Below are 24120 nucleotides of genomic sequence, written 5' to 3' on the forward strand. Positions count from 1 at the left end.
ATTGAAATTATAGAGTAAATTCAATAGAACTTCTGAAAACATTTTATTTATATTTCATTTCAGTCAAATACTCATTTTCCAAATCTATAAGGCCATCTATCTCAAGTTCAAAATTTGTAATATTACTTGGAAAACTATTTTTAAAAAGTGATCAAAGAACATTTCAACACAGAGTGATGAAATGCACAATTTTCAAAGGTTACATGAAACAGTTAAATACATATATATGACAACATTAAAAACTCTTTATTTAAAAACACTTATTAAAATGGGAAAATGTGACACAGTAAAATAAAATTTTTTCAAACTCATCACTTTAAAGAATACAGACATAGATTATGATATATACAAAATAGGAAATAAATCACCATCTGTCATTAATGGGAAATGTTGCATGCTTTCAAAATATTCATAATTTTAAGTCAGACAAGACGCTGTTTAGGGGGAATGCTTCTTTTATTTGAGAGTCTCTTTAAAGGCGTTTTAAATTCCGCTTACTCTGGGCACTTCCTGGAAGAGCATCTTTCCTATTTCTCGGCTTTGCTGCTCCTCTACTACATTCTTCAGACCCATGATAAGCACACAAACATAACACACAAAAGTCAAAACCACAGGCTGTGCGGCTGCACAGTCCCCTTTTCTTATATGGCTGGTACTTAGCAGGGGATTGGCACCTGGGGCAAGGTTTTAATGCTTCATCAATAAATAGTGTTTTGGCAACCTGCAGTGAAAGCATACACACTAAATCTTCCAGTTTCATACAGAGAATCACTTTATTTCAAACTCTAAATATTTATGTCTAATCACTTGTGAGAAATACTCACCTTAACATATTCATCCTGTTTACTACTTAAGGGAGTAACAGAAGAGCTGGCTGTAGGTGTCAAAACTTCTCCCCAAGGAGAAAACGTTGAAACTTCTCCTTTCTGAAAACCTGGTATCCTAGCCTGAGCTTGTACAGATCTTAAAGCTGATCGATTTAAGAGATGGAGCCGAGTGGCAGCATCCTCAACATTTAATATAGCCCCCTGCAGTAAAAGATAAGAGGGGTCAGTACTCTAATATCAAAAGTTCCGGAACAGTTTTCTGATGCACGTGCATTTAAATATTGAAAGTGATTTCACACTAAATTCCATTAGAATTTTCCCCCTAAACTTTCCCTTTTAGACAAAAATTTTCTCTCAGCTAACACTTAAATGTCAAAGAAATATAAATGAACGAAATTAAAACAAGAAGTGTTAGCTTTAAGCTTACACGATGGGTTATTTTTCTGCTAAGGTATAGGTTGGAAAACTTTTCCTGGAAAGGGCCAGACAGTATATATTTAATGTTTTGCAGGCCAGATAGTCACAGCTACTCAACTGCCATTTTAGCAAAAGCAGCTATAGAGATGTGTAAATGAAAGAGCAACTTACTTTAAAAACAGAAGTGATGGACAGGATTTGGCCCACAGACTGGAGTTTGCCAACCCCTCTTTTAAGTCAAGGTATAATTAGAGGTGAATCTTTGTAAAGTTTGCTATGGGATATCATGGAATTCTTTGAAGGTTTCTTACCTTAGCCACATGTCAGAAGAATAATGGGCCTGGTTAGACCATGAAATCCAATTGGTTTGGCTAGTTTTTATAATATGTGTAAATACTGGAATCATTTTTACACTTACATTGTAATAAACATGCTTAGGTATTTTAAAAAGAGAAAAAAAGGTATCTCTTCTCTGAACTGGATTTCCACATTACTTAAATATTCAGCCAAGAAATATTTTCAATAAGCCCTCTATTTTGTTGAGGTTGATGACGGAAAAAAACTGGTTGTTTTTTTTTTTTTAACAAATTGGCCTTCTTAACCAATTATCAAAATAAAATGTACTGAGAGTTAATTTCCTCATGTGTCTAACTAAAACTGTGCTTCCTCTCCCATGAGAGTTTCCCTTTGCCACAATTGGCTCCTAAAAGTGAGGAGAGAGAAAATAAGAGAAATTATAGTAGGATAAGTATAGGAAATAAGATAAGCTGGTCATGAAAAATTCCATGATTAACAGTTTGACAACATATGCATAAGTGTAATGGATGAACATTGGTTTGCCAAAATTAGAATGAATACAACTGAACTTTTTCAAGGACTCAATACATTTCTATATAGTACATTTGTATAAATAATTTGCAGCCTAGGACACAAGCACACGATAAAAGAGCACACCAAAATTTTGATGGATTCGATGCAATTGGTAAACACAGTGATTGTGTATGAACCAACAAAATGAATAGAAATACACTGTTGAAACACATTTCAGCCACAGAATAAACATTCATTTATTTAACAAATATTTATAGAACTCCTAAAGGTGCCAAGTGAATAAAACAGTCTAATCCCAGGCCTCGTAGAGTTTAAAATGTGTGCTTCCATCTCTGAGCAATAGGAGGCAAAGAAGTCAACCAAGGCACATGTTCACGAAGGCCAAAATTTTTCAAACACAGTCACATCATGTTACCAGAAAATACTTAAATGTGAGAGTTGAGTCACCATGTGGTTGTTCATTTCCATAATTATAAAAGAACAGTGAAGAATACAGTAAATTAAGAAATTTGATGGAAAAGCTGTATCCCGATTCTAACACTCATTCTCATGGCTGCAAAGCAAATGGATGAAACTGAGATCCTATTACACGTAGCTGGTGTTTGCCTTCTAACTTTTATACATAAGGAGCTTTCAGAGACATTACACGAGTATGAGGAAAACTATCAAACAACTTTGTCTTACAATGTTTCTGTTTGGGTTAATGATATACATTAGGATAGTACACGTGGAAAGTAACCAGTCCATATCAGAATAGGAGGGCAAAGTGCACCAGGAAGGATGTCTCTACGGAAAAGAAGGAACAGGAAGAATACCTGATTTGTCTGGACTTACACAGAGGAGATTTCCAGTTCTGGTGGATAATAGGAGATGAATCGGGGATCTGTACAGAGAAACACTAAGCAAAACAAAAGAAAGAAACTGGGCAATTAACAACTCTGGAAAAAAAAGTTATATAGGAAAAAAGGTGTAATCATAGTGTACTGCATGTTTCAGCAGTCAACAAACTCATAGTCTCAATACAGTCTTAATAATGTCAGCACCTATTTCTGATTCACTCCCAAATGGTGGTATGGTTACATCAGTGAGACAGGAGAAAAGAAGAAAGGAGTTCAGAGAGACGGGTGGGTGGGTAGGTAGTGGTAGGAGCGGTGAGAGGTTAGAGAACAAACTCTTCGAAGATAAAAGCCAAGAATAGCAGGAAAGGCATGCCATTTAGAAACGTGGAGGTAAATCTCAAAAGGAACAACTGAAGAGTTGAAAGTGATTAACTTGGGACAAGAATCAAGAGTAGGAAGAGACAAGTAAGAGAATGTGTTTTGTTATAAGCCTCATAGTCCAGTTTGACTTTTTAAACCATGTACTTGTTTTACTTTGAAAAAAAAATTTAAAAAGCAAATCAAAATAAGAAAAAAAGTTCAAGTAAGGAAAAACATATAGTCCTTTAAGAAATAAAGTTGGAAAAAAAAAGTGGTGGCCAGGATATGAATATTTTATCTGGAATTACCTGAAGTGTTGCCAAACACAACCATGCTTCTTTCCTTGTACATGTACATGGAGCTAATAGTTTAATATTAATAGATACTTGCTTAAAAATTGTTTTTTTGGGGGGCGCCTGGGTGGCTCAGTCAGTTAAGCATCTGCCTTCGGCTCGGGTCATGATCTCAGGGTTCTGGGATCCAGTCCTGAGTCTGGATCCCTGCTCAGTGGGGAGCCTGCTTCTCCCACCCTCTCTGCTGTTTTATTTATTTATTTGTCAGAGAGATAGAGAGCACAAGCAGGGGGAGTGGCAGGCAGAGGGAGAGGGAGAAGCAGGCTCCCCGCTGAGCAGGGAGCCCGATGTGGGACTCGATCCCAGGACCCTGGGATCATGACCTGAGCCGAAGGCAGTTGCTTAACCGACTGAGCCACCCAGGTGCCCTAAAAAAATTATTTTTTAAAGTAAGTCCTTAGCACATAGAGCAGCACTCTAAAAAATAAGACGTTAAGAAGGCAAATATTTTCTCTAGTATAAGCTCTAGTATAAGCTCCCAGGCCCAGAAGCTGCAGCAGTAGGTAGCCAGGAGCTGTGAGTAAGTTGTAAGGCAATATGATAGGTGAGAAGGTAAAAAAAAAGTAAAATAGAAAGTCAACATTTTAGTTAAGTGCAGTTCCCCAATATTTCATTGTAATGAGAAACCCACCAATCTGTAACTAGGTATTTATATTTGTTTACACCATATATCACCTCAATTATTATATTTTGTCAAATTAAAAATTTACTTATGTTATTAAATACTTTTTACTAGAACAAGGATAAGAGAGTGAACTCTCGTGGTTTCTTTTGGTATTAATGGCTAAGAAAGGTCTAAAAGCTGCATATACAATATACACGGGGCCAGAGTCATCAGATGCCTAGTACACAAAGTAATGTCGCTAGGAAGAATAAATCAGCTTCTGCAGGACTTTTCCTGTCAATTCAAAGCTGGTTCCCAAATCTTCAAGAAAATACAAGCTTATGATGCTTTACCAGCACTAATCTGCCACGCTCAATCACTTCCAGGCCTTCCTCTATGCTATCCTCTCTGCTGAAACGCTCCTCCCTGTCTTCACCTGGCTAGCCACTCACTCCCTCATCCATCAGGTCTCAGCGGAGTTGCACTGTTTCTGAAAAGCCTTCTCTTGATTCCCAAGTATCAAATACTCCTTTTAAATGATCTAATAGAATGAACTCTGGGCTTCCTCTAACACACCTGTATTATAATCCCCTGTTGACTTTTATCTCAAGTCATGGGACATGAGTTCCAAGAGAGCAGGGACCATTTCAGAAAGGTTCACCATTGTAATCTGAGCAATTGGCACATAATATCCACTCAAAAGACTGGATAGAAAATGCTTTAAGGATATCTAATTATGAATAGGATCCAGCATAGCACTGGTATTCAAACCCTGCTAACAGCACACACACCTAAACAACAAAACCCTACAAGACGCTCTTGATGCTGGGTAGTCTACTCCACTATGGACTGGAAGGAATGGAGTTTGAGAGAAGTAAAACATTCATGAGTGAATGTCTGCTAAATGAAAAGCGTTAAAAGATAGCAGGAAAACCAAATTAGGTTGTCCAGCAATATGAGATTATTTTACAAATCCATTTGAGAAAAGTATTATATACATTACCTCAGAATCTGCTTTCAGTTGTGAGATATAACATTTCCTCCTCCGATTTGCTTTTTTATCTTGAACAATAATTTCACGCCAATTTCTGCTCACTTTCCAAACACTGCAACAAAATGATTGGTCTTTATATTGTATATCTTCCACAAAATTAACATTTTTGCATGTGACAATTAATAAGAAAAACTTGTTTTAAAGATTTTGGACAGTAAATTTAAACCTAAAATTTACATTAAAAATATGACTTGATATACATTGTTGTTCCATATTGTTTCACCATATGAAAGAATTGTCATTAAAATATTAAGTATATGCCAGCATTATATTGACAGGTTATTATCTTACAAATGGTTAAGAGAAAAACATAGTTTCATATAAAGCCAATATGAGTCCACTGGGAGACTGATTAAGAGGATTTAACTTCAAATGTGAGACTAAAATTAAAAATTTGGAACACAACATGTAGAAAATGATTATCATCCATATAGCACAAGAGGTGTTTATCTATTCCTCCTATGAATGTACTTAACAAAGCTATCATTTTTTATTAGACATTTTTTATTATGTTATGTTAATCACCATACATTACATCATTAGTTTTTGATGTAGTTTTCCATGATTCATTGTTTGCGTATAACACCCAGTGCTCCATTCAATACATGCCCTCTTTTATACCCATCACTAGGCTAACCCATCCCCCCACAAACATAAGAACTATCAATAATTCATTGGATGTACTAAGTGCCAAATAACAATCATTATGATGGGTAGCACTACAAAGTTTCTATTTTAGAAACCAAAGTTGATGAGAATGAAGTAGCTAAGAAAAAAAAAAAAACCTCAATTTATATCCAGAGATTGCCTATTTATCAATAACCTTGGCTATACTATTTATGAAAGAAAAGATAATCTCTCAGCTGTTAATCTGGTCTTTTTTATTACTCTAACTTAAATCACTCAAAGGGAATAAGATCAGACAATTCAAAAAAGTTCGCTTGCTGTTATGGGGTAATACTGTCCTTCCAGTTACCATGGCCACTTCAATTGCCTTGCCTCTCCCTAAACCAATAAATGTGTCTTATATCAGATTGATGGAGAGGAAAAGGCAGAAAGTCACCTCTAAATGGGGAAGAAATGAACTATGCAGTTGGTTATTTGCCACAGTTATTTCAACTGACCATAATCTCTCACATTACCAAGAATAAACACTGCTAACATTATACATGCATTCTGCAGTACAAATACTATACATTTGGAGGGGTGGGGAAAAGTGGTAACTACAAAAATATGACCAAATATCAACTGTTCCTACAAGTGAGCATCCAAAAATATCACCCAAGTTTTTAATTGGTCTCTATCCAAATACTACAGCATATAAAAATAAACTTCCTATATTTCAGCCATCTCCTTGATTTTTTTAAACAAATAATTTATCTCATTCAAACATTTTTTTAAAGGCACATACATACAGGTACACTAATCTGTTTATTATCCTACTTGGGTTACACCAAGTACATTCCCGGTCAAGTTTATTTAGAAAGGCCTTAAATCTCAATATAAGTTTGTGAGGCAGTATTGGATTGAGAATCAGAGGCCTCAGGGCACCTGGGTGGCTGAGTCAGTTAAGCGTCTCACTCTTGCTTTCAGCTCAGGTCATGATCTCAGGGTTATGGGATCAAGCCTGGCATTGGGCTCTATGCCCAGCGTGGAGTCTGCTTAAGATTCTCTCCTTCTGCCCCTGCCTCCACATCTCCCTTTCTAAAAAAAAAAAAAAAGAAAAGAAAAGAAAAGAAAAAAGAAAAAAAAATCAGAGGGCTCAATTAAAGACCTAGATACATTCCTATCTCCTTGAATGACTGTTGGCAGGTACTTAACTTCTTTGGAACAGTTTCCCCATCTGCAAAACATGTGATTAGACCAGGTGTCTCAGAAGACTGCCAGCTACGAAATTCTACAATTCTCTACAGTAGCCTACAATTAATTTGTGGAGGAAAGGTAAAGAAGGGCTTTAATAGCAGCAGTGGCCATAAAAACAGCAAGGATTCTATGAACCAAACTCTTGACATATCTCTATCAAAAAACAAATTCACAAACTCTCCTGCATGTCCTCCCTCTACCGTCACCTTGCAGAAGTCCTGTTCTACAGGCTTCCCTCCTTCCTGGTCATGGCATTCCCAAAGGTCTTGTCTTCTGATAGTCCTGCAACTCCCCAAAATTGCCAGTATGAACACAGTCTCACATTAGTCTTTATAACCCTCGTTCCTGCCTTCAATACTCCTAAATGTCTGTTTCTCTTTAATTATGTAGCAGCATCCAATATACTGAAATCTTTGTTAACACAAATACTTCAGTTTCTAATTCCTTGAAATTCCCAAAAGTAATTACCTTCCACTGCCCTGTGAGCAATGAAAATGAACTAATCCATATGCCTTGGTCTCTAGAGAAACTAAGCCCTAAAATGAAAGCTAACCATCATTTTGGATTCTAGAATTTAGATTAAATAACTAAATGGTATCCTTTGTATGCTGTCACTTCTTAGTCACCATAATACTTTACATTGTTTCTGACCAAGTGTCATAACTTTAATACAATTTGCAATCTGACAATAGGATGTGAACTATTAAATCAGTAAATAACTTTTGCAGAATATAATTTGCCATCTTGAAAATTTAGAGTTCAACGTTTAGAAACTCTCTTCCCAAATGACAGTGACATGAACTTTATCCAGAAGACTATATTGATGCTTCTAAAACAGGATTTTATTTTTCTTTAAGATTTACTTATTTATTTTAAAGAGAGAGAGAGAGAGAGAGAGAGGTTGGGGGGGAGGGGCAGAGGGAGAGAACCCCCAAGCAGACTCCCCACTGAGAGCCGAGCGCAAGGCGGGGCTCCACCCCACAACCTGACTCCAGCCAAAACCAAGAGTCGGACCCCCAACCGACTGAGCCACCCAGGCGCCCCTAAAACAGGATTTTAAACAGAAGGAACTATATTAGTAAGCTCTTCTAGGAAGCTCACTAAACCACCTTTGATAAAGTGTAAGACAACCAAAGATAGAGATAATAAAACAAAACGAATAGAAAACAGGACAACTACTCAACTCACAGAAAAGCTTTCCAACTTAAAAAAAAAGGTGGTAAGAAGGAAGCTTTACTTCAGAAAAAAATTTTATTTCTTACCTGCATAGGCTTTCTGCAGTCAAGGAATCTAAAACCATAGCAAGAATATGTTTTAAATTTCTATATTTTAATTCCGTTAAGATGTCCAGCTTTTCTATACCCATTTTCTTGCCAATCAGTCCTGCAAGTACACACTGCAGTACAGCTATTTGCCCCCCATCCTTCTCTTCTAAGAATTCATGTGCACCATTTTGCTGGAATCTTTTTCTTTTGTTTCTCATAAAGAGTTCGTGCACTAACTGCAAGGCTGGGGTCTTTGATAAATTCTTAAAGCTTAAAATCTCATTGTCACTGCTCGGCTGATTCTCCGAGGTGTCTGAAGCAGCTGCTGGTGTTGCTTCTGAGTCAGAGTCCCTTTCTGTCTCAGACTGTGAGCTTTGTTCCTGAAGGGTGGACAATCTTCGCAGCCTCCGAAGATGCCCTGACTTTTTTATGGTGTCCCCCACTTTGACAGTTCCCTTACGTTTCCAAAGTTCTCGAAAAGAACCCTCCTGGTCAGAGAGGGAATCTTCTGATTTATCCAAACAAAGTGAGTTAAAACCACTGTCTTCAGGTGTTGAAATATTGCCCCTCACTTCAGCTGAAGGAGAGAGCCTTTGACTTGCATTAAATTTAATGTTTGCTACAAGATGACTTATTGGAGTCACACATAAATTCTCATTTGTTCCACAAGATGTTCGACTAGCAGAAGAGCCCAGAAGTTTGGGATATGTATTCTCATCATTAACAAACAGACTGCTATCACTAAGGTCATATGTGATAGAGTCTTTAGAACTATTGCCCTGAATCGGAGATATACATTCAACTTCAAATAGGCTACAGTCATCTTTGGAATCATCAACTGTGGAAGTCTTCTGTTGAGAAAAATCAAGTCTCAATTTTTGACTGCTGGAAGTTGCTTCTTCTGTTTTCAAAGTACTAGTAACTAAAGGACTAAAATTGGTTTGCCTTGGAAAACCTGAAGCACAGCTTGGATTATTTTTTTCTAAGTTGAGGACTTGGTTTATACTACTTTCTAGAGAACTGTTTTGTGATTCACAGTCCTCCTTTAGGAAAGAGAAAGATATGTCCAACCTTCTACGTAGTAAAAATTTTTTTCCACTGACTTTAGGGGTTTCACAAAGTTCTGGAGTTTTATCATTTTCATTCCTAGAAAAGACAAATCTCTTTTTTTGAGCTGGAGATTCTAAAGGATGAGTTAAGCCCAGATTTGAAGTTTCAGGATGTTCATGGATTAATGTTGGGCCTTTTTCTTTCTTTCCAAAAAATTCTTTATCTGTACTACCAAAGTTGCAAGGTTGTAACAACTCATTGTAGCCACTATCTTGAAATGAAGATGTGGAACAGAAATCTCTGAAGCTGGAGGATTTGAAGTTGACGGTAGGAGAGTCCACCTCATTTTCTGCTCCAGTGCAAGCTTGGCTTGAACGTCTCTCTGACATCTTCAAAATCTGTTTCTACAAAGTGCAAACAGATTATATTCTTCCTTTGAAATGAGTAGCCTAGCAGCTTATCCAAAAACATATGAATAGGGATAATAGAAAATGTTATGGCAATAAGAAAAGTTACCTTAAAAAAAAACAAATCTACTCTAATACATACTCATGTGTATATTACTGAACCCAACTTTTAACGTCATAAAAACCAAAACTTTTGGGTTATACATATTCATGGATTACTTGGTTAAGCATAGTCCTAAGCACCATGCACAAATATTTTCTTGAACTACACTTGAGGAAAAAATCTGGCAGCATCATTTTTAGATTTTATTACCTTACGATTTTAACAGCACTGAAGTACATATAGTTTTAATATTCTAGCTTATTTGTACTGGCCTATATCTAGTCAGTTGGATATTTCCCTTCAAAGTTCTGGTATATAAGTAAAGCTGCTTAAAAAACTATATGCCAATTTTTAAACATGTTTTTGGAAATGTGTCAAATGAGTGCTACCACTAGATTTAATGGCAACTTGGCTAAGCAATACCAGGATAATGTTATTCATCTTTGTGACATAGGCCTGCCACAGAAATCCAGTCCCCATGACCATTTTCAAGGTCTGAGTTCCCAGACTCATAACTCTGCAAAGACTCCTTGGCTGATTGATAAATTACTAATACATTCTTCTTGACCTAACCCAAATGAACCAGCACCCCACAGATAGAGGGCATGTTATTCTTGTCTCAGTTTCTAAATATTTTGAGACATCAGGTCCAGCTGCAGGTTTGAATTCACAGATAACAGACAACTATTTGTGGGAAACTCACCCTTTATAATATTCTTGAAATTACAAGAACAGAAGTCAAGTAAATTACTTGTAATTACTTATTGAGTTACTCAGTAATTATATTTGTAAGGAATGACACTAGGAGATACTTTACTCCTTAACCTTTTCTTAACAGTATTATCACATTCCTTCTTTCTAGAAACTCAAATCTTAACTCAAAGGGTGTGAAGGGGAGAAAATCACCATAGTTTCTGATATTTCTCCAGATTATTCAAAGAACACTGAGAAAACTGTCATTTTTCAAAGTTTTCTCCAGACCAAATACATGATTTTTCTCTATTAAAAGATCCTGGGAAAATATATTTTAGTTGACTATAATGGGAAAGTAATATATTTATGCTTAGGTTATACTAGTTAAGTACCTAAGTGAATGAGTTTTTAACAACAACAACAACAACAAATTGCTACTCCAACCACAAAACAAAAGTTTCTTTATGGTAAAATGATCATGGGAAGATTACTACTGGGCAAAATACCTAAGTGTTTTTCAACCTTTTAAACCTATATTCAATTCTGGTAAATCTCATACATGTTCTCTTCTGATCTAGATCCCCACAGATCTTAAGAATAACTGCTATCTTCTGTACATGCTTACCAGCCAAGATAATCAAACTTTGCTTTCTATAACTTGTATTATACTTTAAGACAATTTTGTTTTCAAAATATTAAGTTAATGACATATAATGAGCTTCCAAATTACACCTGCACCCATGAATATTTTCCCCTCTCTGAGAATCATTCTATAAAGTTAAAATTAGGTCAACAAATCCTTCTAAAATTTTAGAGCAAATGTAACTATTCTACCTTACCACTAGGTGTCTCACCATGCTAGAATTTGGGAAATAGGCAAATTGTTACAAACAAAACCGGGATGCAGATATCCTCTCCCCCTACCACCCATAGGCCACTTGATATAAACATAAACATAAACAAAAAACTAATTTTTTTCTGTTCATCTACCCATCTGAAGTTGCCTCCAATGTGCTTTCTCTGCTGTCATCATCTCCATCTTTCTACTATCCCAAGATGTTGGTCTCAAACAAAAATTGGTTCTTCAAAACTTAATTTTTAAATCATTTAAAAAGACTCATGCAAAATTTTGAAATGTCCATTGACTTACCTAATTTTACCGATTCAACAGTTCACTAATTAATCAAACGAGCCTCCTTGATACTCATTTTTTAAAACCAGGCTCCTGAGTGTTGAGAACACATCTCTATGTGCCCTCAAAAAAGAAAAAATTGGCAAGGATGTGGAGAAAAGGGAACTTTCACGCACTGCTGATGGGAATGCAAATTTGTGCAGCCACTATGGAAAACGGTATGGAGGTTCCTTAAAAAATTAAAAATAGAACTATCATTTGATCCAGCAATTCCACTTCTGGGTATTTACCCAAAGAAAATGAAAACACTAATTTGAAAAGATACATGTACACCTCTATGTTCATTGCAGCATTATTTACAATAGCCAAGATATGGAAGCAACCTAAGTGTCCATTGATAGATGAACTGATAAAAATGAGGTACATATATACAATGAAATATTACTCTGCCATAAAAAAGAATGAGATCTTGCCGTTTGTGACAACATGGGTGGACTCATAGGGTATTATGCTAAGTGAAATAAGCCAGACAAAAACAAATACCATATGATTTCACTTATTGTGGAATCTAAGAAACAAAACAAATGAACAAATAAAACAGGAACAGACTCATAGAAATAGAGAACAAATCTGAAGTTGCCAGAGGGGATGGGGGTAAAGGGTGGTCAAAATGAATGAAAAGAATTAGAGGTACAAACTTCCAGTTATAAAATAAATAAGCCATAGGAAGGTAATATACACCATAGGGAATGCAATGAATAATATTGTAGTAACTTTTTATAGTGACAGATAACTAGACCTATCAATGGGATCATTTCATAATGTATAAAAATGTAGAATCACTATGTTGTACACCTGAAACTAATATAATATTGTATGTCAACTATAATTCAGTTTAAAAACACTTAAGTTAGAGAATGAAATACTTACTACTTAACTATATTAAAACCAAATTTTCATTTGTTAAAGTGGAAAATCTTACCATCAGTAAATCTTGAGCTCTTAGATGTCAGTTATGTGAGCTTCCAAACAAGAAAATCTTTCACTTTGCTTTCAAAACTCATGCCAAAGTATTACCAGTTAAAAACTGGACAATTGAAACCTGCAGCAGCATGATGACTGCTAAGATTGGAAAGGTACATAAGCACACGCTGCAGGGATTATTCCTAACATATGAAAAGGCCTAAACCATTTTGAACTTCGTTCAGCTCTCCAGGTAATGGTAATTTCAATATCCTCGTTCTCTCCAGCGAGTCTGGGAACTGAGGAACCTTCCCCAATTCGGGTTTTTCTGAAAATGCAGTGTAACAAGCCACAGCGCGGTCATTTATTCCCCCCAAGGTGCTGTCAGCGGGTGGCTGGTTAACGGTCTCACCAGGGCGTCTTTTGGCCCCGTTCGTCCCTCCTGGACCTTCCCAAGGCCAAGCTGGCGGAGGGACGGGGGTCGCCTCGGCTCCGCCGCCAGGGCCCAGGGCCCAGAACGCCGCCGGAAGGCGGAGGGTGGGTGGGCGTCACCTGGAGCGGAGCGAGCGGGCAAGAGATGGGCTTCGGGGCGCCTCTCTAGTCCCAGCACCTGGAAAGCAAAGTGGGCGCCGGGCCGGGGACGCCGGGAGGCCCGCTAGCCGGCACACCCTGGGGCCCCCCACTCCCGCCCACCTGGAGAGCGAGGCGCGCCCGCACCGACCGGGCCGCGGGGCCAGGCGGAGGGGAGTCAGGCAGCCGCCGCTGGGAGCGCCGGGCAGGAGCCACCGCCTCGCCCCCAGGGATGCCCGGCTATGGCAACCCCCACGCCAGGTTCGCGTGGGGCCGCCGCGTTTCCCTCCTTCGGTTTGAACCGCCCGCCTTGAGTAACCGCTACGCGCCGCCCCGCCCCGCGCCGCCTCTTCCTCCGCCTCCGCGGCGCCCCCCGCCGGCCGCCCCGCGACCCGCAGGCCCGGTCCCGGCTTCCCCCGGAGGAGGTCTCGTCCTCCCTTTCCCACCCTTCCACCCCCACCCAAAGCTCAGCCGGGCTTCCTAACTTCATGGGCTCTGCCTCTCCCCATTCTCACCTTGGGGAGCATTACGTAGAAAGGCCACTAGGTCCTACAGTGGGATGCCATTAAAAATAATGCAGGTGAGTGGTCACTTGAAAATGTTTCCTGAGGGGCGCCTGGGTGGCTCGGTTGGTCGAGCGTCTGCCTTCGGCTCAGGTCATGATCCTGGAGTCCCGGAATCGAGTCCCGCATGGGGCTCCCCGCTCAGCGGGGAGTCTGCTTCTCCCTCTGACCCTCCCCCATCTCATGCTCTCTCTCTCATTCTCTCTCTCAAATAAATAAATAAATAATCTTTAAAAAAAAGAAAAAAGAAAATGTTCCCTGAGATAGGTATAAAAAGCAGGTTACAAACTGAATGACGCCTTTTAGTAGTATAGATATACACAGGATGAGGTCTGAAAGGTATGACTAACTTGGTTACAGTGTCTCTACACCGGGTTATGCTTCATTCTGCTAGACGGGATGTTTTATATTGTTCACGGACACCTATTCTATGCCAGGCTCCATCCTTCTGCTCTTGGCAGCTTCCTCCTAGTCTCCTTTTTCTGGCTTCTTTTTCTCTGCCTTTTTCCTAAATGAGACGTCCTACCTCAGCACTTTTTTTTTAAACTTTGCCATTATGTTCTTACATAATTCTTGTGCAGAACCTCACCCATTACTTTTAAGCCAATAATAGCAGCTACCACCACTCTCCTCCAACTGGACATTTATTTCTCTGTCTGGATGCCCTTTAGTCATCCAAAATGAAATATATCCAAAATAAAACTCACTAACAATTAAGTTCTGCCAATCACTAGGCTAGCTACTGGGAATACAAAGATGAGTACAGCACAGTAATGGCCTTAAGGGGCTCACGAGCACTCTAATAGAGGAACAGTAGTAGTACAAAGGAAAGAGGATCAACTAACCCTAAGGAATTCGAAGAAGGGGTGGAATTAACTTTATAAAGACCATGACTTAATCAGAGAAAGACATGTATCATACGACCTCACTGATAGGAGGAATTCTTAATCTCAGGAAACAAACTGAGGGTTGCTAGAGTGGGGGGGGCGGCGATGGGAGGGATGGGGTGGCTGGGTGATAGACACTGGGGAGGGTATATGCTATGGTGAGCGTTGTGAATTGTGTAAGACTGTTGAATCACAGACCTGTACCTCTGAAACAAATAATACATTATATGTTAAAAAAAAGAAGAAGAAGAAGAAGATAGCAGGAGGGGAAGAATGAAGGAGGGGAAATCGGAGGGGGAGACGAACCATGAGAGACTATGGACTCTGAAAAACAAACTGAGGGTTCTAGAGGGGAGGGGGTAGGGGAATGGGTTAACCTGGTGATGGGTATTAAAGAGGGCACGTTCTGCATGGAGCACTGGGTGTTATACACAAACAAGGCATCATGGAACACTACATCAAAAACAAATGATGTAATGTATGGTGATTAACATAATAAAAAAAATAAAGACCATGACTCGAGGTGGATTTTGAGGGACAAATGGCAATTTAAAAGTCAGACAACAGGTGATTTCAATCTCAAAATGTGCAAGAGCAGGAAAGTTGGGACAGTTGGGCAAACTGTAAATAGTTTGTTATACCTAGAAACTCAGATTTATTTGAGGAAAGGGCAAAGAAAATTCTTGAGAAGGGGAAGAAGCCAAGTCATGGAGAATTTTGGATGCATTTAAGAGTCTGAAGTTGATCCTCTAGGCATTGCAGAGCATTTTAATTTTAGAAAGATCATTCTGGGGCGCCTGGGTGGCTCAGTTGGTTAAGCGACTGCCTTCGGCTCAGGTCATGATCCTGGAGTCCCTGGATTGAGTCCCGCATCGGGCTCCCTGCTCGGCAGGGAGCCTGCTTCTCCCTCTGACCCTCCCCCCTCTCATGTGCTCTGTCTCTCTCATTCTCTCTGTCTCAAATAAATAAATAAAATCTTAAAAAAAAAAAAAAAAAAGAAAGATCATTCTGGTGGCAGAATGGAGAACAGAAGGAAAAGAGGTGAGGGTGGTTGCAAGGAGACCACTTAGGAAGCTATTGCATGACTCTGGAAGCCAGTGGGGCTGGAGAAGAACCTGGACTCAACATGTTCAGTTAGCAGAATCAAGTGCATGGGGCAGGGGTTGAGGAAGCACAGAGGACAGGTTTGGAACAAAATAAGATGAATTTAGTATGAGGTTGTTAAGTTTCAGGTACCTGTAGGACTTAAAGAATTGGTGAATAGCACCTCTCTGAAGACACCCACACGTACCCAGATACAGTGAGTAGTGCCCGCTCTAGCTCTTCAAACAAATCTCTATTACAGCCATTTTGCCCTTCCCTCCACCATAGCATTTGCAATCCTCCTTCTTTGCTGAATTTTCTCCATGTAGTTTATCACCTTCTAAAAATGTCATATTACTGGGATGCCTGGGTGGCTCAGTCGGTTAAGCGTCTTCAGCTCAGGTCATGATCCCAGGGTCCTAGGATCAAGTACTCGGGCTCCTTGCTCAGTGGGAAGCCTCTTCGCCCTCTGCCTGCTGCTCCCCCTGCTTGTGCACTCTCTGACAAATAAATAAAATCCTTAGATAAAATAAATAAAAATTAAAATGTCATATTACTTACTTATCTAGTTTAATGTCTGATCCTCACTCCCACTATAACATAAACAGGGCAGGGGATTTTGCCTATGGTTTAAAAAATCCACAAAATCCCAAACATAATTTAAACATTGCTCTTTTCTCTTTATCTAGTTAATTTATTTTTCTTTATTTTATTATGACTGAAGAGTGCAAAAGTATAACATAACTCCCTTCTATCATAAGAATAATTTTTACTCCCTCCCCCCGACCACCGAAAAGGCAAAAAGGAACCAGTTACATATAGCTTGTCCTGGCTTTACTTATATACCCCAAATACAAATCCCTGAGCTATATTCTCCTATTCTTTTTTTTTTTTTTTTCTATTTACCCACCACGGTCTTTGGCCTTTTTGCTTCCTTTTCTGGATTGGATGTCATCCCATTACTGACCTCAGAATTTTAAAACCATCTGTTTTCCACAAGATCTCATTTTTCTTTTGGGGACCATCCAGCAAAACATAATGAAAGACTTTTCCAATCACGATGACTCAAGCTATGCAGATATACTTAAAAGAATAAGATCAAGGAATATGAAAAACAGTGTTTCAGGGAGGAGAAAAGCAACTTGCATCTCCATAACCATATTTTAAGGAATTAAAAGTACTAGTATCCAAGATAACAAGACATCTGCCCTTATTAGGAGAGGGCAATGGAGTGATATCTGCACATGGTAAGTGCTCAAGAAAAGTTAGCTGTCACCAATGATAATAGTTTACATTGACCATGCTCCATAGTGATTCTAAAACTATTGGTTCCTGCTGATAGGAAAGAGGGTGTTGGATTGAGAACTAGCATCAACATGGACTTTTGTTGAAATTCTGGATCTCCTCGATATCACTTGTAATTACTCTACCCTTCCACAGGGTCCCAAGACCCATTTCTATCCTACTTTTGCGATCCATTCTCATCTCCATAGACTGTTATGTGCCAGAATCATTTTGATACATCAACTGGAGAGTCAGAATCCAGTAAAGTGTGCAATGATTAAAGTTATACTTTCTGTATCACTCCATCATCTTTCTCTTTTTTAAAAAGATTTTATTTATTTATTTGACAGAGAGAGAGAGACCGCGAGAGAGGGAACACAAGCAGGGGGAGTGGGAGAGGGAGAAGCAGGCTTCCTGCTGAGCGAGGAGCCCGATGCGGGGCTCGATTCCAGGACCCTGGGATCATGACCTGAGCCGAAGTCAAGACGCTTACCGACTAAGCCACCAAGGCGCCCCTCCATCACCTTTCTCTTACAACAGTTTTATCTAGTAATTCTTGTAGGAAAGCTTATTTTGATTGTTTTGTTGCATTACTCTCTTCTTTTTGGTTGAGAGGGGAGGTAGTTTGTAAGAGAGCTAATGGTCAAAATATTTATGCTGTATGTTGGCCTGTCTGTGAAAGAAGAAGCAAGAAAATCCATTATGTTTCCCTGGAAATTAAAAAATTGGCAGCCAGGAAGACCAGAAAGATCAAGTTAAATCTCCCAACCTGGTCTGTAAAGGTACGATCAGTTTGAACTCCTGGAAGTGAAAGGTGAAGCCTGGCCCGACCTGTCCCCGCTGTGGCTGGGCCGGGGGCGGTGGGGGGGTGGGGGGGTGGGGAGTGGGGGGGGTGGCTGAGGAGTCTTGGAGAAAAGGTTTTGTGCCCTCGGGTGGGGCTTACCCTTCATATTTATGATTTTAATTTACACAGTGCCCGCCGTGGAAGCAAATGTCTCCTGTATCACTGTATACATACCCGATCTGGGGGTGTAAATAGGCTGTTCTGTGTATAAATAAAATCTTCCATTGTCAAATTGCTGGATGGAAGACAGGAAAGCAGTATATGCTGCTTAATAAGAAATCAAAGACATGTTGGGGTGAAAGAAACCTGTTTCTCTGCTTAACTATAATCATTATTAACAACTATTTTCTAAATTTTAATTCATTTTCTTCTTCCTTCTGATGTAAGTGAAAACCTTCTGTGAAAGAAGCAAACGAACGTAAATGTTGTGAACCCAATTGCTATTAATCTCACTGATTTTGATCTTTCAAAAAACACACCTCCACTGCGCAGATCCTTTTGTTTCATCTAGGGAGGAATACATGAGATGGAAGGAAGGTCAATCAATGGATAGTGACTGCTACCAATATCCCTTAGTTTTAAGTGGAATTAATTTATGTAGCTGCCTTCATACCGCCTTTGCTTTTTTAAAAAATTTATTTTAGAGAGAGAGAGACAACACGAGTGAGAGGGACAGAGGGAGAGGGAGAGAGAGAGAATCTCAAACAGACTCCACGCTTGAGTGCAGAGCCTGATGCGGGGTTCCATCCCAGGACCCTGAGATCACGACCTGAGCAGAAACCAAGGGTTGGGGGCGCCTGGGTGGCTCAGATGGTTGAGCGTCTGCCTTCGGCTCAGGTCATGATCCCAGGGTCCTGGGATCTAGTCCCGCATCGGGCTCCCTGCTCTTTGGGGAGCCTGCTTCTCCCTCCGCCTCTCTCTCCCTTTTTTTTTTTTTTTTTTTAAAGATTTTTTATTCATTTATTTGACAGAGAGAGAGAGAGCACAAGTGGACAGAGCAGCAGGCAGAGGGAGAGGGAGAAGCAGGCTCCCCGCCGAGCAGGGAGCCCGAGGCGGGGCTCGATCCCAGGACCCTGGGACCACGACCCTACCGGAAGGCAGCCACCCAACCGACTGAGCCACCTAGGCGCCCCCTCTCTCTCTCCTGAATAAATAAAATCTTAAAAAAACCAAACAAACCCCCAAACCAAGAGTTGGAGGCTTAACCAACTGCGCCATCCAGGCGCCCCAGCCTTTGCTTTAAAACAAGCAAAAGGAGTGGGTCAGAGGGACAACAGGAGCCTACGAAAGTTTCAAAAAGCAAAAATGAAATTATGTGAAGGATAGGGGGCGGCTGCTCCACTGGCCCAGCACAGGTATCAAACAATAGGAAAAACATAATCTGAAAAGTGCTTTTTAAAGTGAAAATCAGTGATGCAGTCGCTGCTTCTGTGTTCCTCCGAGTAACGGTTAGCCTAGGATTCCAGGGGCACTTGTCATTTCGCTTTCTCTCCTAACCCTCAGCCCTCCTGGAAAAGTTTACTTTCTACTGACTTCATTAGTTAGAAAAGCAGACTCCCTCCGATTTGAGGAACTATTGAAATGCTTTGCTATCCTGAAAAATGAAATAAGCTGGATCGAAACACGAATTCTTCTCCACAGAGCCTAACATACAAAATTCCCGGCTTTACCGCTTGTGTACAATCCGGGTTCCTCGGCCACGCCCGGGGGCGGAAGAGGCGGGGACTACAGGCGTCATATGCCAGCGCCGGAAGTTGGTTGAGACACAACGAGGAGCCATAATCTGCCGCGAACTTCAGAGTACTTAGTTTCTGGGGGTACGTGGGTGGGGAATTGGCTGGTTGTATTTAGAGGTGGGTATTTGGACCCAAATTGGTAAGACCCTCAAGGTTAAAAAGGTCCGGTATGGGGTTAGAATTGGGAGAAGCTGGGGGTTGAGTGGATGGTGTTAATCCTTTGCCCGGTTTCGTTCAGGTTAGCTCTTTGGCTTTGGGGAGTTATTCTCCCCTTATTTTCGGTTCGCATGTTCCCTTGTTGAGGGATATAATTTATTGCTTTCTGCTGAATTTTGGAACAGTAGGACTTCTGTTAAATGGGAACGCGAGCTTTGCCGTCAGATCCCAGTGCCCCTACCTCTTAATAGCTGAATAACCCTACGCAAATTGACTTCTACAGGGCTGGGTTTCTTCATCTGTAAAGTAAGGGTAATAACTCCTACGATTGTTGTAAAGATTAAAATGACATTATATGTGTAAAATGTTACTGTGTCTAGTTTGGGGCTAAGTGCGCAATACGTTGTCGTCCTTTAGCTCTACCCATAGGGTTTGAAAAAGTACACGTTAGGAATTGGGACTTTTTTAGGTTTCCCTGAGAAAAATGAGGCCTGGTTGGATTTGTGAGGAGCCCTTTTAAGATATTCAAGATATAAGTCTGTGATTTCAGGGACTATCAATGGACACCCAAAAGGACGTTCAACCCCCGAAGCAGCAGCCGATGATATACATCTGCGGAGGTAAGAGTAGAACTTACATAAAGTAGGAGTGTTTTACTTCAGAGTTTTGAAATAATTACATTTAACTTTGTCTTGAATGAGTCATCTTTAAAGTTATAAAGCAGAATACTAGCAACTGTAAAAAAAAGAAAAAAATCTTATTAAGAATTCGTCCTCCTTAGTATATTGTTGTTAAATAATAAAAGTTCAACTGAGTACATTTTAAAGGTGTAATAGGCTTTATTAATGGATTCATGAATCAGGCAGCATCCTGCCTAGCAAGTAGATGGGAGCTCCAAAAGGCTACAGAAAAGGAAAGGTTTTTAAAGGTAGAGAGGAGTGGGGAAAAAAGGGAATTATTAGCAAAGACTCCATTGTTTTAGGTAAGGTTGCCTTTCTAAGAGGAACCAAAAAACAGTAAATTTCCTAATGCTGACAAGGAAATTCCCATGTTGAGTGGTCAGGGGTTATATTTCTGAATGGTTGAAACTGCAGTTAGGTTAAGTGTTAAGTCTTGGTTTACTAGGTTTACGGACTTGGCATCTTAACCTAAGTGAGGCCATTTGGGTCCTGTGGTTTTCTTTTCAACATGGTCATAGCACCATACTCTTGAGATTGAGTACATTTTAGTGCTTTGGGTGAAAAATACAGTTAAGATAATTTGCTTGTCTGTCCTATTTGCCCTTTAGACATTGAATGACCATGCTTTCTTTTTTAGAATGTCACACAGAAAATGAAATAAAATCCAGGGATCCAATCAGATGCAGAGAATGTGGATACAGAATAATGTACAAGAAAAGGACTAAAAGATGTATCCTTGTAACTTGCTAAATATGAAGTAGGTGGGAGTGAAGAATAATGCTTGGGTTGTTAGTCAAAGACTAATTTCTGATAAAAAAAAAAAAAGGTAATAACTTTTAGACTACTTACCAAAAAGGCATGATTAGGATTTTCATAATCATTTTATTTTTATTTTCATAATAAAAATCCAGTGAAGAGGTATATACTAAATATTTAAATACTAGTTGATTTTAGTTCTCATAAGTCTATTTTTCAGGATCGGTATTTAACTTATTTTACTTATAGTCCTTCTTGAGTTTGAGTTGATGGACAAACTAAATTATACAAGTAGAAATACAAATACTGTGTATGAATGCTACTTAATGGATAAAGTGAGGCTTACAAATTAGCTGAAAGACAAAGTACATTGTTACATGGTAATTAATAATACAATTACAGTATTTTTTAAACCAGTAAGTTACCTTGCTAACATGGTTTCAGTGTTCTTTGGTGCATTGGTCTTTTGTATCATGGAAAGGGGACTAATAAAAATTGAAACCTTTTTTTTTTTTATTTCCAGTTGTCATAGTAAATACTGAGTTCCATTCTTTTGTGCATTGTAGCTAAATAACTAGCTTATTGTAAAGAGAAAGTGACTTGGAAGTGTTAAATCTTTCATGTAATTTTTAAATATGTTTTTGTCCTTAACTCATTTTAATACAGTGGTGGTTTTTGATGCTCGATGAAACATGGAATTCAGAGGATTATCTTCATTTGTACTTGGATTTGCTGTTAATGTTGTATAGCTTTTGATTAGTGTATATATCTTTACAAATACAAATAACATTTCATTTTAAAATCCATCTTGTATTTAGATATCTATTTAATAGTTTCTATAAAGAAAAGTTTTTTGTTCAATTACATGATTTATAATTTACTTTTATTGTATATGTAATCTGACACAGAGTGAAAGTTTAAAGTGCTTCCCTAAAGCACACTTAATTAAGGCCTAGAATTTTTGGGGATTCTTGTTAAAAATGAAGTTTTCTAGGGCCCTGTGAAGGTCTGATTAAGTAAGTTCCTTGGAAACTACTGTTTTACATCACCAACTGTAAACTCTCCAGCATCATTTTGTATTGAGTATACCAATGTGCTTAGCATGCATGCACTATTTTGAGTTAAATTTTTCATTTTACTTGATGTAGGCCTTCTGTATGTATATATAAGGCTTGACTATATTTTAAATCTTGGGTGAGGAAAAAGAAACTTTAATGGTTGCATCTGTAAGGCAAAATCAACCCTAAGTAAAGTGGATGAAGCAGATTATTAAGGCAGGTGTAGTTTCTGAGGTATAATCATTAAGGTAAAAAATTCTGCTTTCAGGATATATAAAGATATAAATATATATATATGGACTTGTTTACACTGACCTATGGATAAATGTTTAAAACTTTTGCCCTTTTGCCTTGATCTTAGGGATATGGATACTCGGATATTCCCATTTGTTCCAGGATTTCATCATTATGGGATGTCATCTGACATTCATTTTGAAGATTAGATATTCCATCTTCACTATTAGCTATGTGTGTCTCTGACATTCAAAAAATTAACTGTGCCATTTTAAAAAGCACCTATATTTCTATTAACATCCTTGAATACTAAGTTCTATAAATTTTTTTTTTTTTTTAAAGATTTTATTTATTTGTTTGACAGAGAGAGACACAGCGAGAGAGGGAACACCAGCAGGGGGAGTGGGAGAGGGAGAAGCAGGCTTCCCGCAGAGCAGGGAGCCCGATGTGGGACTCGATCCCAGGACCCTGGGATCATGACCTGAGCTGAAGGCAGACGCTTAATGACTGAGCCACCCAGGCGCCCCAAGTTCTATAAATTTTTTAAGTGCTATACAAAGTACTACCATGCTCAAATTTTTATTTATTTATTTTTTAAAGATTTTATTGGACAGAGACAGCGAGAGAGGGAACACAAACGGGGAGTGGGAGAGGGAGAAGCAGGCTTCCCGTTGAGCAGGGAACCCGATGCAGGGCTCGATCCCAGGACCCTGAGATCATGACCTGAGCTGAAGGCAGACGCTTAACAACTGAGCCACCCAGGCGCCCCCCATGCTCAAATTTTTAAAGAGTGCCTCATAGGTCCAGGTTTTCCTTTAGCCATACCTTTCATAATTTTGTAATTCTGCTCTGTTCCTTCTTGACCTTGTCTTTTTCAGACAAAAGAGTCCCAATAAATATGATAGGACAGTCCCCTAAACAAATCGTAACACTTCGGATAATGTTGCTCTTAGCTGTTTTGATTTTATCATAGTTCTTTTATGTATCATTAATTTAATTGAATATTATTTGGTTAACTAGACAGTGGTTTAATGGAAAAAACATTACCACTGGAACTTAAGACCAGCATTTCAACTAGTCCCCTCTTTGTGTCCCTTACATCTATAAAAATGGAAGCCATTTTACCTCTTGCCTCCCTGGACAGTTTTAAGAAAAAAAGGTAAAATAGGTATAAAATTGCTTTAAAAGATGGTTTTGGGGGTGCCTGGGTGGCACAGTCGGTTAAGTGTCCAAGTCTTTAGTTTCAGCTCAGGTCATGATCTCAGGGTCGTGGGCTCGAGCCCCGTGTCAGGCTCTGCACTGAATGCAGAGACCCTCTCCCTCTCCCTCTGCCCCTCCCCTCTGCATACACTCTCTCTCTCAAAAATAAATAAAAACAAATCTTAAAAAAAAAAAGACTTTCAAATAGTGTTCTGTAAGTATAAATATCAGCAAATCTGAGCTTAGAGTTACCACATAACTTGTCCCGTAATTAAACTGCTTACCAATGACTATGGACATGCATGTCC

General features: G+C 39.2%; 2 protein-coding genes across 3 annotated transcripts; one reads left to right on the forward strand and one right to left on the reverse strand.

The window, feature by feature from the left end:
• Positions 1–472: 472 nt before the first annotated feature.
• Positions 473–13858, reverse strand: FBXO43 (F-box protein 43). The gene is given in 8 exon segments (XM_032422035.1): positions 473–721; positions 825–1028; positions 5235–5337; positions 8411–9861; positions 10880–10887; positions 12781–12809; positions 12811–12848; positions 13847–13858. Coding segments are annotated over 8 exon segments (2094 nt in total).
• Positions 13859–19721: 5863 nt separating this feature from the next.
• Positions 19722–22996, forward strand: POLR2K (RNA polymerase II subunit K). Of its 2 annotated transcripts, none has more exons than XM_032421775.1 (4): positions 19722–19809; positions 20435–20504; positions 21202–21294; positions 21987–22996. In XM_032421775.1, the coding sequence occupies exons 2-4, from the start codon at positions 20444–20446 to the stop codon at positions 22007–22009; spliced, it is 177 nt and encodes a 58-aa protein (XP_032277666.1). In that variant the 5' UTR covers positions 19722–19809; positions 20435–20443; the 3' UTR covers positions 22010–22996. The 2 variants fall into 2 exon arrangements, with proteins under 2 accessions (XP_032277666.1, XP_032277665.1); XM_032421774.1 differs by having other exon boundaries at positions 19746–19845.
• Positions 22997–24120: the final 1124 nt, after the last annotated feature.

The sequence above is a fragment of the Phoca vitulina genome, unplaced genomic scaffold (genome assembly GCF_004348235.1).
Source record: "Phoca vitulina isolate PV1807 unplaced genomic scaffold, GSC_HSeal_1.0 scaffold25, whole genome shotgun sequence".
Taxonomy (NCBI): domain Eukaryota; kingdom Metazoa; phylum Chordata; class Mammalia; order Carnivora; family Phocidae; genus Phoca; species Phoca vitulina.

What these genes read in the sequence shown, in the direction of transcription:
- POLR2K (XM_032421775.1), top strand. Translation starts at nt 20,444, where the DNA reads ATGGACACCCAAAAGGACGTTCAACCCCCGAAGCAGCAGCCGATGATA. An exon ending in GATGATATACATCTGCGGAG is followed by an intron (nt 20,505 to 21,201) that starts GTAAGAGTAGAA and finishes TTTCTTTTTTAG; the next exon opens with AATGTCACACAGAAAATGAA. An exon ending in CAAGAAAAGGACTAAAAGAT is followed by an intron (nt 21,295 to 21,986) that starts GTATCCTTGTAA and finishes ATTTTAATACAG; the next exon opens with TGGTGGTTTTTGATGCTCGA.